Source organism: Nannospalax galili, unplaced genomic scaffold, assembly GCF_000622305.1.
Source record: "Nannospalax galili isolate Female #2095 unplaced genomic scaffold, S.galili_v1.0 scaffold139, whole genome shotgun sequence".
In the NCBI taxonomy this organism is placed as follows: Eukaryota; Metazoa; Chordata; class Mammalia; order Rodentia; family Spalacidae; genus Nannospalax; species Nannospalax galili.
Window position 1 is genome coordinate 892,907 of NW_008345884.1, and position 14,940 is coordinate 907,846.

At 38.1% G+C, this 14,940-nt stretch overlaps 1 protein-coding gene across 3 annotated transcripts in view; it reads right to left on the minus strand.

The window, feature by feature from the left end:
• Positions 1-14,940, minus strand: part of Ranbp3l (RAN binding protein 3 like) — a 53,686-nt gene that overhangs the window by 12,864 nt on the left and 25,882 nt on the right. For 2 of the 3 annotated variants that reach the window (XM_029567779.1, XM_029567778.1), the window contains exons 2-9: positions 10,761-10,819; positions 9,832-9,871; positions 9,262-9,339; positions 8,540-8,614; positions 5,478-5,549; positions 4,794-4,933; positions 1,874-1,977; positions 413-497 (exon numbers count right to left, since the gene is read on the minus strand). In XM_029567779.1, coding sequence (XP_029423639.1) covers positions 413-497; positions 1,874-1,977; positions 4,794-4,933; positions 5,478-5,549; positions 8,540-8,614; positions 9,262-9,339; positions 9,832-9,871; positions 10,761-10,819 — 653 coding nt within the window. The remainder of the gene's footprint in view (positions 1-412; positions 498-1,873; positions 1,978-4,793; positions 4,934-5,477; positions 5,550-8,539; positions 8,615-9,261; positions 9,340-9,831; positions 9,872-10,760; positions 10,820-14,940) is intronic. The other variant, XM_017800329.2, reaches the window with a different exon arrangement.

A 14,940-nucleotide genomic window follows, 5' to 3' on the forward strand; every position in this document is an offset into this window, starting at 1 on the left:
GAGAGGGGGATGACAAAAATTCAGTATGTAACTGTGAAAACTGTCGAACAATTTAAAGGAAGCACTATTAACTACTGTATTAAAATATCACTGTCAATTGAGCTTATCTGCTACAGAGTTTTGGGATTTCCTTGGGCACTTTCAGCTTAACACAAGTCAAAGAACTGCTTAATATTTCACATCAGTAGTAATGTAATGATTAATACAGCTCCCTTCCTCTACAGGCTTCCCATCTACTATTCAAACAACTAGGACATGCTTCCCAGGAGAATCTTTGCAGTTAAAGAATGAAATTAAAGCTTTTATCCCAGGAACTAAAAAGTGTGCTCCAAACATAACACTGCTTTTAATTTATTTGCCTTCAGAAATTTGAAATGACAGCTATCTCTATGAACATTTACCAGAATCTTACCAAAACTCTTTCTACCATGTTTTCTCCAAAAACGAAGTCAGAACTGCAGCTTTTAAAAGAACATTTATCTTCATTTGGTTGGCATCTAAGAAAAAAAAAACACTTGCTATTTAAAATTTGTGGATAGAGCCACTTAAAGCCTTAGCAAGCAAAGTAATTAAGTGGTTCAGTATATTTATCTAAAACATAAACCTACTGCTTTGTTCATCTGAAGCAAATGACAAATGAAGAGAAAACAGCTAGTTCCTTCCAGAGGCGAAATGCAAAGTATTATTGCCAGCTGTTATGGCAGTGTATTGACCTGGACAGATGATCTTGTGCTGTCACTATCCGATAAGCTGCATGACCAGCTAGAGGGCTGCACAGCCCTTGCCTTTTTGCTTCTCCAGCACAGCCTCTCCAATCTCTAATCACCATTCTTCTCAGCCCTAAGTGGCCAGTGAAGCTTTTGGTAATGAGAGGTCTTCAGGGAAAAAAAACAAAAAACAGACAAAGCCCACGTGTCTTACCAGCTGTACTGCTTTAATTTTTCTACTCCAAGGAACTTTGTTTTTTTATGTTAAAATTGTCTTGTGTGATGAGAAATTCATAGACATGCAGTCTTATGGCGAATGCACTCAGGGGTCTGCACTACATCCCCAAGGCAAGTGCCACTCTATCTGGATGGAGCCTGCTCCTGTGAGTAGATGTATGTTGACAGCTAGCTTAAATGTTCTCTCAGATAAAATATTCCCTCCTTCCCAGCAATCCTAAGAAACTTGAACTTTTCACTTTAGAGGTGTTGATCGCTTTCCCTTTGTCTATGCAGCTTGATGCCACTAAATAGATAATATCAAAAATAATTAGAGAAACAAAGGATGTTATAAAATGAGGAAGAGAGATCAATAACTAGGTAACTTAGGTCTACAGTTTAGTCATGTTTTTGAAATGTTCTCACCCAACTCCATGAGATAATAAAGGAATATCCAATATTAAGGTGAAGAGAGTGAAATCTTTTGAAGAAAAATTTAAACTCACATTTTTATTAAAATGCTTTCAAATGAGATTCATACACTCTCAGAAAATTATATTTTATGAATAGTTATGATAAAAAAGCATGAAGGAAAGGGAAACATTTCTGTTTTCTTACTAGGTCAAGCATCCCCAGCTAGAAAATCTGAAATACAATATTATCCCAAATCTGAAACTTTTGGAGCACTAACATATTGTAAGTAGAAAATTTCTGGCCTGATATGATGGGTCAGAGTCAAAATTGTTAAAACAATTGTGTACGATGACATTCAGGTTGCATGTCCAAAGTGTATCTAAATCAATACACATGAATCTAATGTTTAGAGTTGAATCTCACCTCTAAGATATTTCATCATGCGTATTCAAATATTCTAAAATCTAAAAAGCAATCAGAAATACTTCTAGTCCCCAACACTTTGGATAAGGGAGACTGAAAATGTATGAACTTACCCCACTGAGGTTGCCTCTGAGGTATGCTGATTAGTAGAGGGCTGGACTGAATTTCTGGTATTTGGTAACTTTTCACTTAATAAACTAAAGTTAACCTCAGAAATCTAAAAGAAAAGAAATCCATCAGAAAGTTTTTTTAGAATTGCCTTACTCTAGCAGCTTTAGACAGAGTCATAGTTGAGCATATTGAAAGCTTACTATGATCAAGTATTGCCCTAAGCCCTTTATGTAAATCATCCCATGCACTCTTTCAACTCAGTACACTTTGTATTTCTGTACACATTTTAGACCTGAGAAAAGCGACGGACATAAAGACCTTAAATAATAAGTTCCTTAAGTCATACAATACAGTAGAACTGATGTTTAAACACAAGTCTCTCTGATACCAGAGACTATATCATCATAATGCTCAGAAATCTTTTTTTAATTTTTATTTATTATTTTTATTTTATGTGTATGTGTGTATTTCCTGCACGTGGGTAAGTGGACAGAAGAGGCTGTTATATCCCCTGAAATCAGAGTTACGGACAGTTGTTAGCTGTCATGTTGGTGCTGGGATTCGAACCCAGGTCTTGTGCAAGAAGAACAGCCAGTGTTCTTAACCACTGAACCATCTCTCTAGTCCCTAATACTCAGAAATCTTGATACTGGAGTTAATTCTTTTTTTTTTTTTTTTTTTTTTTTTTTTTAAGGGTCTCCCAGTAGCCCCAGCTAGCCCGAAACTCACTATGTAGACCAGGCTAGCCTTGAGCTCACAGAGATCCACCTGCCTCTGCCTTCTGAGTGCTGGGATTAAAGGTGTGTGCCACCATATCAGGCTACAGGAGTTAATTCTTACTCTGGAAATACCCTACAAGCTTCACTATGAGAGTCACCCAGTGTAAGAGGAAACTCCATTCATTCTTCATCCTGATATTTTATACTGGTAACTGCGCCAATTGATGACTTTTATGAGCATACACATAATGCACACTACCTAAACTGTTGTAATAAATGTGGGAGTGAGGGATATTTTTTTAGAACTGGAAGAAATCCAGCTCTATATCAATAAATAAAAATATTAATATTTATCTTTATAACAGGCACTTAAAAGCTGACAAATATCTACAAGAGAGCATGTGCCCATGTTAGCCAAGATCAAAGTACATGCTAATGACCCTGTTACTCAGATAATTGATCTCTTGGTCAAAATAATAGTTTTTACTCTTATTTGCTTAGTTTTAATTATATTTGGCTTAATTTACACCCAATAGGAGGGCATCATTTTCAGAATGTGGTTTTAATGTGACATGAAAGCAGAGCAAGTATTGTTTGGAGGAGGAAGGGGGCTGGCAGAATAGGAGGGAGGGCAAGGGGTGGTTGAGAACAAAGTACAAGGCTATGTATGCATAAAGAGCTCATAATGGTCCCATTGGCTTGCATGCCAAGTCAAAGAAAAGTTTAAAAGACTAGAAAAAGAGACTGTTACCAAGTTCAATTTTTTTCTTAACCTTTTATATTAAAATGGCACTCTTGATTTGCAATTCATTAATTATGGACATTATAAAGTATTTCACTGAAAAAGCAACAAGATGAACAACAATTCTTCTGATTTTGATATATGTTAATAAGGAACATAAAAATAATGCTTCTACAAAGTTCATTTGGAGTAATTTTCACCATATCTATATTACATTCATTTGGTCAAAATTCTTGCACAGAACTTTATACTGTATCTTGGGATCTTCAAGATCATCATGAAACAGAAAACTCAATAATGGGCATATTCATCGGGCTTTTCAATACTTGGGGATAATATCTACTCATTATACCTTTGAATTACTCGAGAAGAAATGTTTGTAATATAGAACTTGATATGTTTTATCATTTGAACAGAAAATGGAAAAAGGGTAATAAATTTTGTTTTTAAAATACGTGATACATGAGAACAGGATATGGCTCAGTTATAAAAGTGCTTGCTGTGCAATCATAAGGACCTGACTTGGATCCCCGAAAAGCCAGGCATGGTGGCAGGCACTTATAATCCCAGGGCTGGGGAGGCAGTGATACATAGAGCCCTGGGGCTCACTGGCCAGGTAGCCTAGCCTAATTTATGAACCCCAGGCCAATGAGAATCCCTGTCTCAAAAAGCAAGGTGGTGGACTCCTGAGGACACCCCGAGGTTATTCTCTAGCCTCAATATGTGGATGCATACTCACACAGGCATGTGCACGCATACATACGTGTGCACACTCACACACACACACACACACACACACACACACTTAACACACCTGTAACACTTGGTGCATATTTGCTGAATAAATGATTAAACACATTAAAAACACATTAAACACATACAAAAATAGCTGATGGAGTAACTCAAATTCCGACCACCTATCTTGTGTTCCATTCCTCCTGAGTGTTTCTTCTGGAAGACACACCTAGAGTGTAGTAACAGAACATTCCTGACCCCATGTCTGCATAACCTGAACAAAAAGCTCACAGTGAGCTATTTAGACCATTCAGTATCAGAAGCGAGTGTTCTTACTTGTTTCTGGAGTCTTCCAAGTTCCCCCTGCCTCAACCTATTTATTCTGTCTATAGAATCCTTGCTCCTGTTATCATCAAGTCTAGTGTCACTAAAATGGCAAAGCCACACTACAGTGTTGAATAGCTGGGGATGCAGAAAAGACCCCTCCTTTGGTCAATTACAGATTCTGGCCCCTGACCCTTTCATTGCTTCCCTGATTCACATACTGTCAGTGCTCTGCCTGCTATGCTCACTTGTACCCACTAACTGATACACAGCTTTTCCACTTTGGAGTGACAGGGACCATAAAATCTAGGCCATGGAACAACTTTCCAGTTTAGTAAGAGGACACATTTAATACAATTACCAAAAGTATTTGCTGTAGGACCTATCGCAGGATTTTCTTACCTTGTGCTTTGTTTCTTCTTTAATTTTGCAGGACTTTGATGCATCATGCCCAAATGTTTTGCTTACTTTTTCAAAGCTTTGTGTTTGAGGTGGCTGCAAAATAGCAGGTCTTAGAATATGTTCAGAATGTTTCACAGGACCTTAAAAGAATAGAATTTAAAGATTAATACATGTTTTATCTAGGTGTGGTGGTGCATACCTTTAATCTCAGCACTCAGGAGGCAGAGGCAGGTGGATCTCTATGAGATTGAGGCCAGCCTGGCCAGATAGGGAGTTCCAGGCCAGTTGGAGTTATAGGGAAAAATTGTCTTTTGAAAATAATATTAGTACATTTTTAGTGAACTTCTCCTTTGTCCCCATTATATTTTTAATATAATGATATTTTCTAGCATTATGGCTACCTTTTGAGGGGCTAATCAAAATCAGAATAACCTGTGAATTGCCTGCTACTCAGTTCTTGCCTAGTCTTTGCCCAGTAAGTATTTATTTTGATTAGGAGACTTGCCTTATCAAATACTTTTGTCCTTCATGTTTTGTCACTGTATCATACCTACATACACGCAGGGCACATGTGCACGCACACACACACACACACACACACACACACCATGCATATGCATGGGGGGGTAAAATATGTGTGGTAAAATGTGAATTTCTGAGGTTCTTGAACTTGAAGCTACATACCTTGTTCTACATGGTTCATATCAGAATTCCTTTGCACAAGACTTGATGTCATAAAAACATTGTTTTTTCTCACTGTAAGAAAAATATTTTCAAAATTTAAAATCCATGTCAACTTCCACATTTTTGTAGAACAGTCCTATCTGAGATCACCAGTAGATGTCACTATTGGCACTAATACAACAAGTAAGCAGTGCTCATTAGAGGGGCTGGTCCTGCCGAACTGGGATTGCCGGGTGAGTTTTTGCTACATAGTTCCACTTAACTCTCAGAAGTCTAAAATTAGGCCAGGGACAGAAAAGTCAATAGTACTTATAATTGTATACTGTAAGAACTTCTGCAGAGTACAAACACAGGTGATAATGAACCCTGCATGTACTGATACACAGATTTACAGAATGTCATAAAACTATTAGCAAAACCTTCCCACCCTCCTTTAATGAAGCCAAAGAGAGAAATAAAGATGCAAGATTGTTTGCCGCTAAGTGTGTTAACGGGGTGAGACTGCTCATGGCTGCAAACATGGAATTTCTATAAGGTGGGACTCTCTTATGTGCAAAGTACGGAAGCAGCAGTTGCTGGGTATCTGACTGACGGAGATGACGAGAGAGTAAGGGATACTTCTTTGAAGTATTCTTCAAAGTATTATCACATGCATGTTGTCATAGGATTACTTGTCTAACTCAAAGCTTAATTTAATAATTTTTATTATATTTAATTATTTGAAACCAACAAAAATGGGCCATGTAAAGTGTACCATTTTCCTATTTCCAACACCATTTAAGATTTTACACATGAAGTAGAACATTACTTACTGATAGGTGTCCCCAGATTTGTTCTGTCTTTGTGTATCTGATATTTTCTTTTTTTTCTTTTCTTTTCTTTTCTTTTTCTTTTTTTTTTTTTAACTCACTACATAGACTAGGCTGGCCTCGAACTCACAGAGATCTGCCTGCCTCTGCCTCCCAAGTGCTGGGATTAAAGACGTGCCCATGTGTAGTGGTGCTTGGGGTAAAACACTGGACTAACTGCCTCACAGAAGTTTAGAGGAAAGAAGACAGACCTAGCTCATCATGTTGTTTCCTTGGGATGTCCTGTCCCATCCTCATTACTGGTTTGTTTTCCTTCATGGGATCTGTGCTTATCTGATGAATTGTAGGCATCCCAAATATTGACGTTTTAGTGCATAATTATCAGAGAGCCTGAGACTTGTGGGCCAGATGTCCCACCTAGAAGATTATGGCCAAGGAGTCTCAGGAATGGGGGAGGGAGGATCTGGGGGGGGGACTGACTCCTTAATTTTTAAGATTTTAAGTACCAGGGACTAGGGACCTGGGATTCATTTTATAATGCAGTTTATGTAAGTTTTTTTTTTAAAGAATATTTGAGAGTCTCATAGCTCCCTGAGGAAGAGAGCAATTTTGATCCACTCCAGCTCCTCAAATGAAGTAGTTATGTAGACAACCTAAAGCTGTCCCTTTGTTCTATACAGCAGGATAGTAAAGCAGAACACTTTGCCTCTGGCATTAAGCCCCCTATTTCATGTATTATAGTTTGTTATTTAGATTCTGTCTGTTCTGATAAGTGACTCTTCTGTGACTGAAAAGTATCTGGTTTGCTCTTGCTCCTTGCATGGCCATGCTTTAGTTATTAATAAGAATGTGAAGTTATTGATTTGAAAGCTCTATAGTTTCTGGATAGAGAAAGTGAAATAGGTAAGTGAAAAAAATAAAAGTAAGTGAAAAGGTAAGTGAAAGTAAGTGAAATAGGTAAGTGAAATAGGTAGGTAGAAGACAGATAGATGATTGATAGATGATTGATAGGTAGATAATGGTAGATAGAAGATAGATAGATAGATAGATAGATAGATAGATAGATAGATAGGTAGATAGAATTTCTTAGCAGAAAACACTTGGAAAAAGCAGTTGCTTGTTCCAAAGAAATAAAAACCCCAAGAATTTGTCATTGTTTAATGTAGAGAAAATGCCAGCCAGTTCAAATACTTCATTGTGATAAAATGATTTTACTTGACAAAACATTACAAATTTCAAGTAAAGAGAAGTGTGTTTTAATTAGTGAAAAATCTCTAATAAAATTACATTCTAAATTTTAGAATATGAATTTTGAGTACTGTATAAATTATGTGTATAGACAATGCTAAATAAAATAAAAGCAGTTTTATAGAATTGCCTTATATAAAATAATACTTATTGCACAAGGCAATAAGACCCATTGTAAAGAGATTTCCTGAAGTGCTTGATATAGAAAAGAAGCAAACTAAATTCTTAATTGATTCAGCAAACAGTGTACCAAAAAAAGTTCTTTTGGGGGGAACTCTTTTTTTTATTGATTTTTATTTTATGTGTACGAATGTATTGCCTTGCATGTATGTAAGTGCACTCATGTCGTGCAATACCCCCGGAGGATAGAAGAGGCATCGGATCTCCTGGACCTGGAGTTACAAATGGTTTTTAGCTTTCATGTGGGTGCTGGGATTCCAACCTGGGTCTTCTGCAAGAACAACCAGTGCTCTTAACCACTAAGCCATCTCTCTAGTCCAACAAAGTTCTTAAAGTATGGGTATCTGTTTATTTTGTAGGTAAAGTCCTAAAAAGCATCAAGTTCAAACTTTCTGCAAAAATCAACACATGTGCTCTCTGGAATTTTGGAGTTAGTGTTCATAAGATTTTCTTTTTGCGGGGTTGGAAAGATGGCTCAGTGGTTAAGAAGACTGTTCTTTCAGAAGACCCAGGTTCGAATCCCAGCACCCACATGGCAGCTAACAACTGTCCGTAACTCCAGTTCCAGGGCATCTGACAGCCTCTTCTGTCCTCCTGGGCATTGCAAAACACGGGTGTACTTACCTACATGCAGGCAATACATGCATACACATTAAAAAAATTTTTTTCTATTTGCATACTTTGCTCAGGCTTTTTTTTTTATTTGTTGCTTAAAATATAAAGGTCTTATGATAACTGAGAAAGAAAATTCACCATTAATAAGAATGATTTTGAGAAGCCAAAGCATCAAACTTGAGGTTCTAGAAGCTGGCATCACATCATTACCTGGCCCAGAAGGAGGGAAGGTTGGGACATCAGTGAATGACGAAGATCTCCGGCGCTTCTGAGACAAGTTTGCCACTAAAAACAGATCACAAATTCAACTCATTAAGGAAGTAAGGGTTTCATTTGTTTTAATTTGAAGTTTTGTTGTTTGGAGAAAAAAAATAGATCACCAATTCAGAAAAATAAGTGTGGTGTTTTATTATTATTATTATTATTATTATTATTATTATTATTATTGGTCTTTTTGAGACAGGGTTTCCCTGTAGCCCCAGCTGTCCTGGAACTCACTATGTAGACCAGGCTGGCCTTGAACTCACAGAGATCTGTGTGTATTTTTATCAATGAAAGGGAAGAGTGCCTCTGATAAGAATTATAAATTAATTTTATTTCCAGTCAATTTAATAAGTATTTGAGTACTGACTGTGTATAGGACACTTTATCAGGCATGAAGATGCCCTCTATGAACCTATAGTGAGTGGAGAGATGTGTACATAACTTGCTGGTTTACAAGCCTGAAAGCAGTAAGACCCATTACGGAGAATATTACTGGACTGTTTTAATGTAGAAAGGAGGCAAACTAAGTTCCGGACTGACTCAGAATACAGTGTACAATAAAGTTCTTGAAATGTAGGAATCCGACAATTGTTGTTTCTTTTTAAATGACCAGTTGGAAAGATTTTTAGTAATTTCGTAATCAGAATAATAGTTAAGGCTCTCCCTACCTCCTTGAGTCTGAGACTCTGTAGCATGCAGAGTGAAAGATGAGGACCTTACACGCTTTCTTGAGAAACCACCACATTCTGAAAGAAATTTGATGGTAAGGGTAACATTGCTTACAATGACAGGTTACCCTCAACTTGTGATGCACGAGGAGAAACAATTTCCTTTTGTATACATAGGTCATCATTTCATAACATGCTGACTCTTGAAGCCCAGCATTAAATATTAAGGATGATAAGGTGATTATAAACCTACAGGCATATCATATTAGTATGAAATAATTAGAAATGAGAGGCTTCTGCAGGAAACTGTACATACATTCTAGGGCCCTTGCAGAGAATATTTGGAACACTAAGAGACAGTGGAGAATGAGATGTTTAATCACTCATATCACTATTCTCAGGGATCTGTACGTCATCTTTCAAAACAAAGGCCAATCTATATGCATGCTTAAAAGCAAGGAAAACCATTAAGTTTTACAGTCTGTGCCACGTGCTAAAATGTTGTGCCTGCTTGTTTTCTTTGTGTGGATACTGGGGTTTGGTTTTACAACACAGAATGTAAATCATTACCGTGTTCTGCTGCTTCATGCAGGGCATCTGCTGCAGGTCTCTGAAAGGATACAAAACTGCAGTAAGCCCTGAGGATCTGCTGTGTGTGCATCAAATTTACACCCTGCCACTTGTATAAGAGGACTCTCAGCTAGAGTTCTTTGGCCCACCAGGACAAAGCAACACACTTTCATTCACCAAGTACATGTCAAAAGCCAAGTCTAGCCCAGCGGTTATAAATTTCAATGACTATAGAATCATTTGTGAGAATTTGTTTAAAATGCAACTTTTGAAGGCACCCACTCTCAAGATTCTGGAATGGTTGGTCTTGGGTAAGAATCTGCTTTTTAAACAAAGGATAGAGGTTGAGCTTCAGTTCATTTTGTGAGTAGTGGGTGAATGACTGCATGTAAGAATGAATTCCAATGCTGATCCAAGAGGATCCTTAACCTTCCTAATCTTTTACTGTCCTCACCTTTTAAACTCATTTCAAATATGTGTATTATTTTAGGTAAAGCATTTTATCCACAACTTAAAAGATTTCAGCCAAACTGATATCTCTAAGTCCTAACTGTGTGAATATTCTGGAAGCACTATTCTGCTAGTGAAGGACAGCAAGTTAAACTTCTGCAGTTGCCACATCTTAATATAACTGCCTTCTGGAAATATTTTCTTTAAAATTTTTTTAATTAATTTTTTATGAATGTGAGTGTTTTGCCTGCATGCACGTAAGTGCACCCATGTCATGCAGCATCCACAGAGGTCAGCAGAGGGCATAGGGTCCCCTGGAACTGGAGTTAAGGATGGCTGTTAGCCCTCATGTGGGTGCTGGGAACCAAACCTAGGTCCTCTGAAAAGGCAATAGGTGCTCTTAACGACAGAACCATGTCTCCAGCCCCTAGAAATATCATTATCTTTGTCCAAATAAAATAAAAGTAGTTTGAACTCACCTTAAAAGTTTGTTCTCCTTTCTCAAAAACAAATATTGGTTGAGCAATGACAGATTTTTCTGTAAAAAGAAAAGAAACAGGCAAGAAATCAAAGTGCATGCTGACATTTCTAACACTACCTAAAAACATTTGAAAAAACTATTCTGGTTATGTATTGCTTTTGGGTAAAATCCAAACTATTTCTCACAAATACTACAAATGACATTTTTATAGATAATTTGACAGTTACTTTCAGAAATAAAATTTGTGGAAAGTTACAGTAATATGCATGTAAGTAGAAAGATAATCCCTTTAAAAGAACATGGTTGGGCTGTAGGTTCAACTCCAAGCACTGCCGGACAACAACGATAACAAACATACTTTAAGAGTTTAAGGAAAACAAGATGTAAATGCCGCCATTAGAATCCATCAGGACATTGCTTTGACAGCTTTACTTTAAGGACATAAATTTTAATGGGTGAAAATTTAGAGAATAGTTCTACCTGGGTTGAATCTTAATGTATATGTGGTATAAATGGCTGGGCATAATGACACATACTTATAATCTCAGCAGTTGGGAGGCTGAGGCAGGAGGATTGTGAAGTCATTATCAGTATATTGACTTGGTATGCACTGATGCACTTATTTGTATCCCTGAGCCTACTAAAGGAATGGATGGAGACCTGTCTCAAAACAAAACAACAACCAAACAAACAAAAGAGGTATAGATACACCACATTCTGTCCTTGAAATGATCCCAAAATAATTCATATTTCCTTCACTAGAGTTGTCAAATACTAAACTATATTTTCAATATTTAGGTTAAAGATTAGTTTACACAATGCTACAAAATACATAAAACCATGCTGGAGTGATGGCCTAGCCATCAAAGGCTCAGGCTCACAACTTGAACAAAGTACATAAAACCCTGCCAGTCTTCTTAGTCTTTGTTCTCTTCCCTTCCCTTCCCTTCCCTTTCCTCCCCTCAGCTACCCTCCACTCCCCTTCCCTTCCCCTCCCTTCCCTCTCCTCCCCTCAGCTACCTTCCACTCCCCTTCCCTTCCCCTCCCTCTCCTCTGCTCAGCTACCCTCCACTCCCCTTCCCTTCCCCTCCCTTCCCTCTCCTCCGCTCAGCTACCCTCCACTCCCCTTCCCTTCCCTTCCCCTCCTCCCCTCAGCTACCCTCCACTCCCCTTCCCTTCCCCTCCCTTCCCTCTCCTCCCCTCAGCTACCCTCCACTCCCCTTCCCTTCCCCTCCCTCTCCTCCACTCAGCTACCCTCCACTCCCCTTCCCTTCCTTTCCCTTCCCTTCCCTTCCCTTCCCTTCCCTTCCCTCTTCTCAGTATTGGCAACTGAACCCAAGGTCTTGCTTATGCTGGGCAAGTGTTCTACCATGGAGTTACATCCCCAGCCCTCTTTTTACTTTTTTTATTTTGAAACTAGGTCTCACTAAGTTGCCTTATCCCACCTCTCCTGTAATCCCAGCTGCTTACAGACCTTCATTAACTGGCCTGGTTTCTTTCTTTATTTTTCCATATGAGGTAAGACAATGGAGAGAAACCCATTCATTCTAGGATATACCTGAATGATAACTCTCCAGGAATCTTAAGATGTTTATAGAAGTTACAACTCAACCACTGTCCTTAAGAACATGTTCAAACATTTGCTTTCCATGTACTTTGGGGAGCTTTTGCCTCTCTACTTTGATTTTCTCATCTGAACAAAAAACAAAGATTATAACTGTACTATAGAGTTTATGTGAGAATTGAATATGCTTTATATGATAAAGGACAGTCTTAAAGAAATCTGGGCAAGTTTTACATGCCTGTGAAGCCAGCACTTGGTAGACTGAGGAAGGAGAATTATGCATTTAAGGCCACAGAAAGGCTTTAGAAAAAGTTCTAGGCCATCTGAGCTATATAATGAGACATTGCCTCAGAGAAAGAGCGATGTGGGGAGGAAAGAAGAAAGAAAGAAAGGAAAAAAGAAAAGTAAATCTTTATCATAGCACTGAGGCCCATCCTGAAACTCATAGCTGCCATTGCTAACTGGTGACAACACAATTTCAATGATCCTGTTATACCTCAGTTCAAGTTATCTCATTTTAGCAATCATTATCAATATATTGTCAGCATGCTCTAATGTGTAATTTCCCTCTTGGAACCTAATAAAGTCCCAGCTGAGGAATTTCAAGAACTGCCATATAATTGCAATTTATATATACCAAAAGAGAAATCCCATTTCCCTGTGATCATATCCTATAAGAGAGTGTCTTAAACTCTGCCAGAGGAACCTTTGTTAATCTCCTGGGGCCAGCTGGGCTAGAGTACCTTCTTCCATCCCATTGAGACAAACTGTTCAGCTCTTACGCATATGTTTCCTCTGCTGTCTTCCCTGAGAGGCCAAATAAGCCCCAGAAAAAAAAGCTCAGTTACACTGGCATTCTTATGCATAAACTTATGGAATACTTATGAAGTAGACTAATAAATAAGACTCTTATGAAGTAGGATAATGGCAATCCTTAAAATAGTATAACCTCCCCAAACCTAGCAAACAATATATTGACTTTTCTATCATCAGAACATACAACTAAAAATATGCAAAATGATCTTCAATGGTAACATAAAGGAGATATCACAAAGAGTGCTTGTAGCTTGGGGGGCATATTATAAAGTACGAAGGCCACTTTGTTTATTAACTCAACAATGAGCATTTTTTTCATGGCAATACTGTTCTGGGAGCTAGATATTCATGGTCTGATTAAAGATGTGTTAGTGTCAGTGCAGCTGTCTTCTCTCCTTGACACCGCCCAGCACATGGATTAGAAAGTAGATGATATCGCCTCTTCCACCTAGGTTCTCTCTCCTAAGCAATTCTTTTCTTTCCAAGAACAGACTCAAAATAAGCATTTATCAAGCCAATGAGTCCATAGCAGACCTGCTAACCGAGCATAGTGGAATCTAAAAATGAAAGAGTCCTTAAAATCATATTTCTAAAATTTATATCATTTTCTTTCTAATAAAGTCATTAATTAACCCATTATTCAACTGAGATGTATTGAGAGGTGATTATAAGACATTGTGAATAAAACAAGTATATATATATATACATATATTGAGAGAGAGAGAGAGAGAGAGAGAGAGAGAGAGAGAGAGAGAGACTCATTCCTGTCTTCACAGAGCCTGTACTGATCAGGGGAAACAGAACACAATTGCTTGCATTTAATTAGGTTAGCATATAGAAATATTAGGTTCTCAACAAGAGACGAGTGGAGATACCTGCTTGGTTTCTGAGCCATGAGCGAGTTCCCAGGAGAAGTGATAATGTGGCAGGCTGGTAAGGTAAGTATAGTTAGCCAGGAAGATGGGAATAGGAGGACATCCAAGCAGAGGGAGAAGTGCGAACAAAGTCTCTGAGTAAAGATAGAGCCTGGAAAATTCCAGTAAACGTGAAAGTCAGTTTAAAATAATGTCATATCTGTTTTTTCCAAATTTGTCAAAGTTGAATGACCATACACATGCATTTCTATTCCCTTCTGAAATCAGAAGTCACACAATAATAAAGTGTTTCAGGAAGTGGGGAGGGCACTGAACGACAAGAAAAACTGATGAGAAATAATAGCAGTAAGATTTTAGAAGCTGGAAAATGGAAATATAAGCAGTACTTGATTTAGCAGGCTAGGAAAGCTAAACTGCAAGTGCAGGATAGAAGAAGGGATGCCAGAAAGCAACCTAGTGCACTCCCCCACAAGAACACCACCGTTTAGGAACTGGCAGCACTAAGGACTTCTAGAAGAGATGGAGTTTGAAAATAGGAAGATCTCGTGTATGTTTGACAGCAGAGTAACTCAACTGCCCTCCTAGTCTAGCAGTTCTCCATCCTTCCTCAGAACACTTAAATCCCCAGGCAAGGGTTCAGCTGAGGATTGTATGTCTATGTAACAGCTGTGTTTTGGCGATTCTCAAGTGGTATGGCAGTTGCGGTTTACAGAAAGATACAGCTATTCCCCTATTTTAATATATACCATAATTCCTCCCTCCAAAGAAATCGGGTGAATTTTAAGGGATTGCCTCTACCTTCTAATCACGTATGTTTAATTAGCGTCTAATTTCTGTCAAATAAGCCTATTTCAACTCAGAAAGTAACTGAAGAATTTTGTTGATGAGTCATCTTAGAGGAAGGGGTTTGAAAAGATCCACTG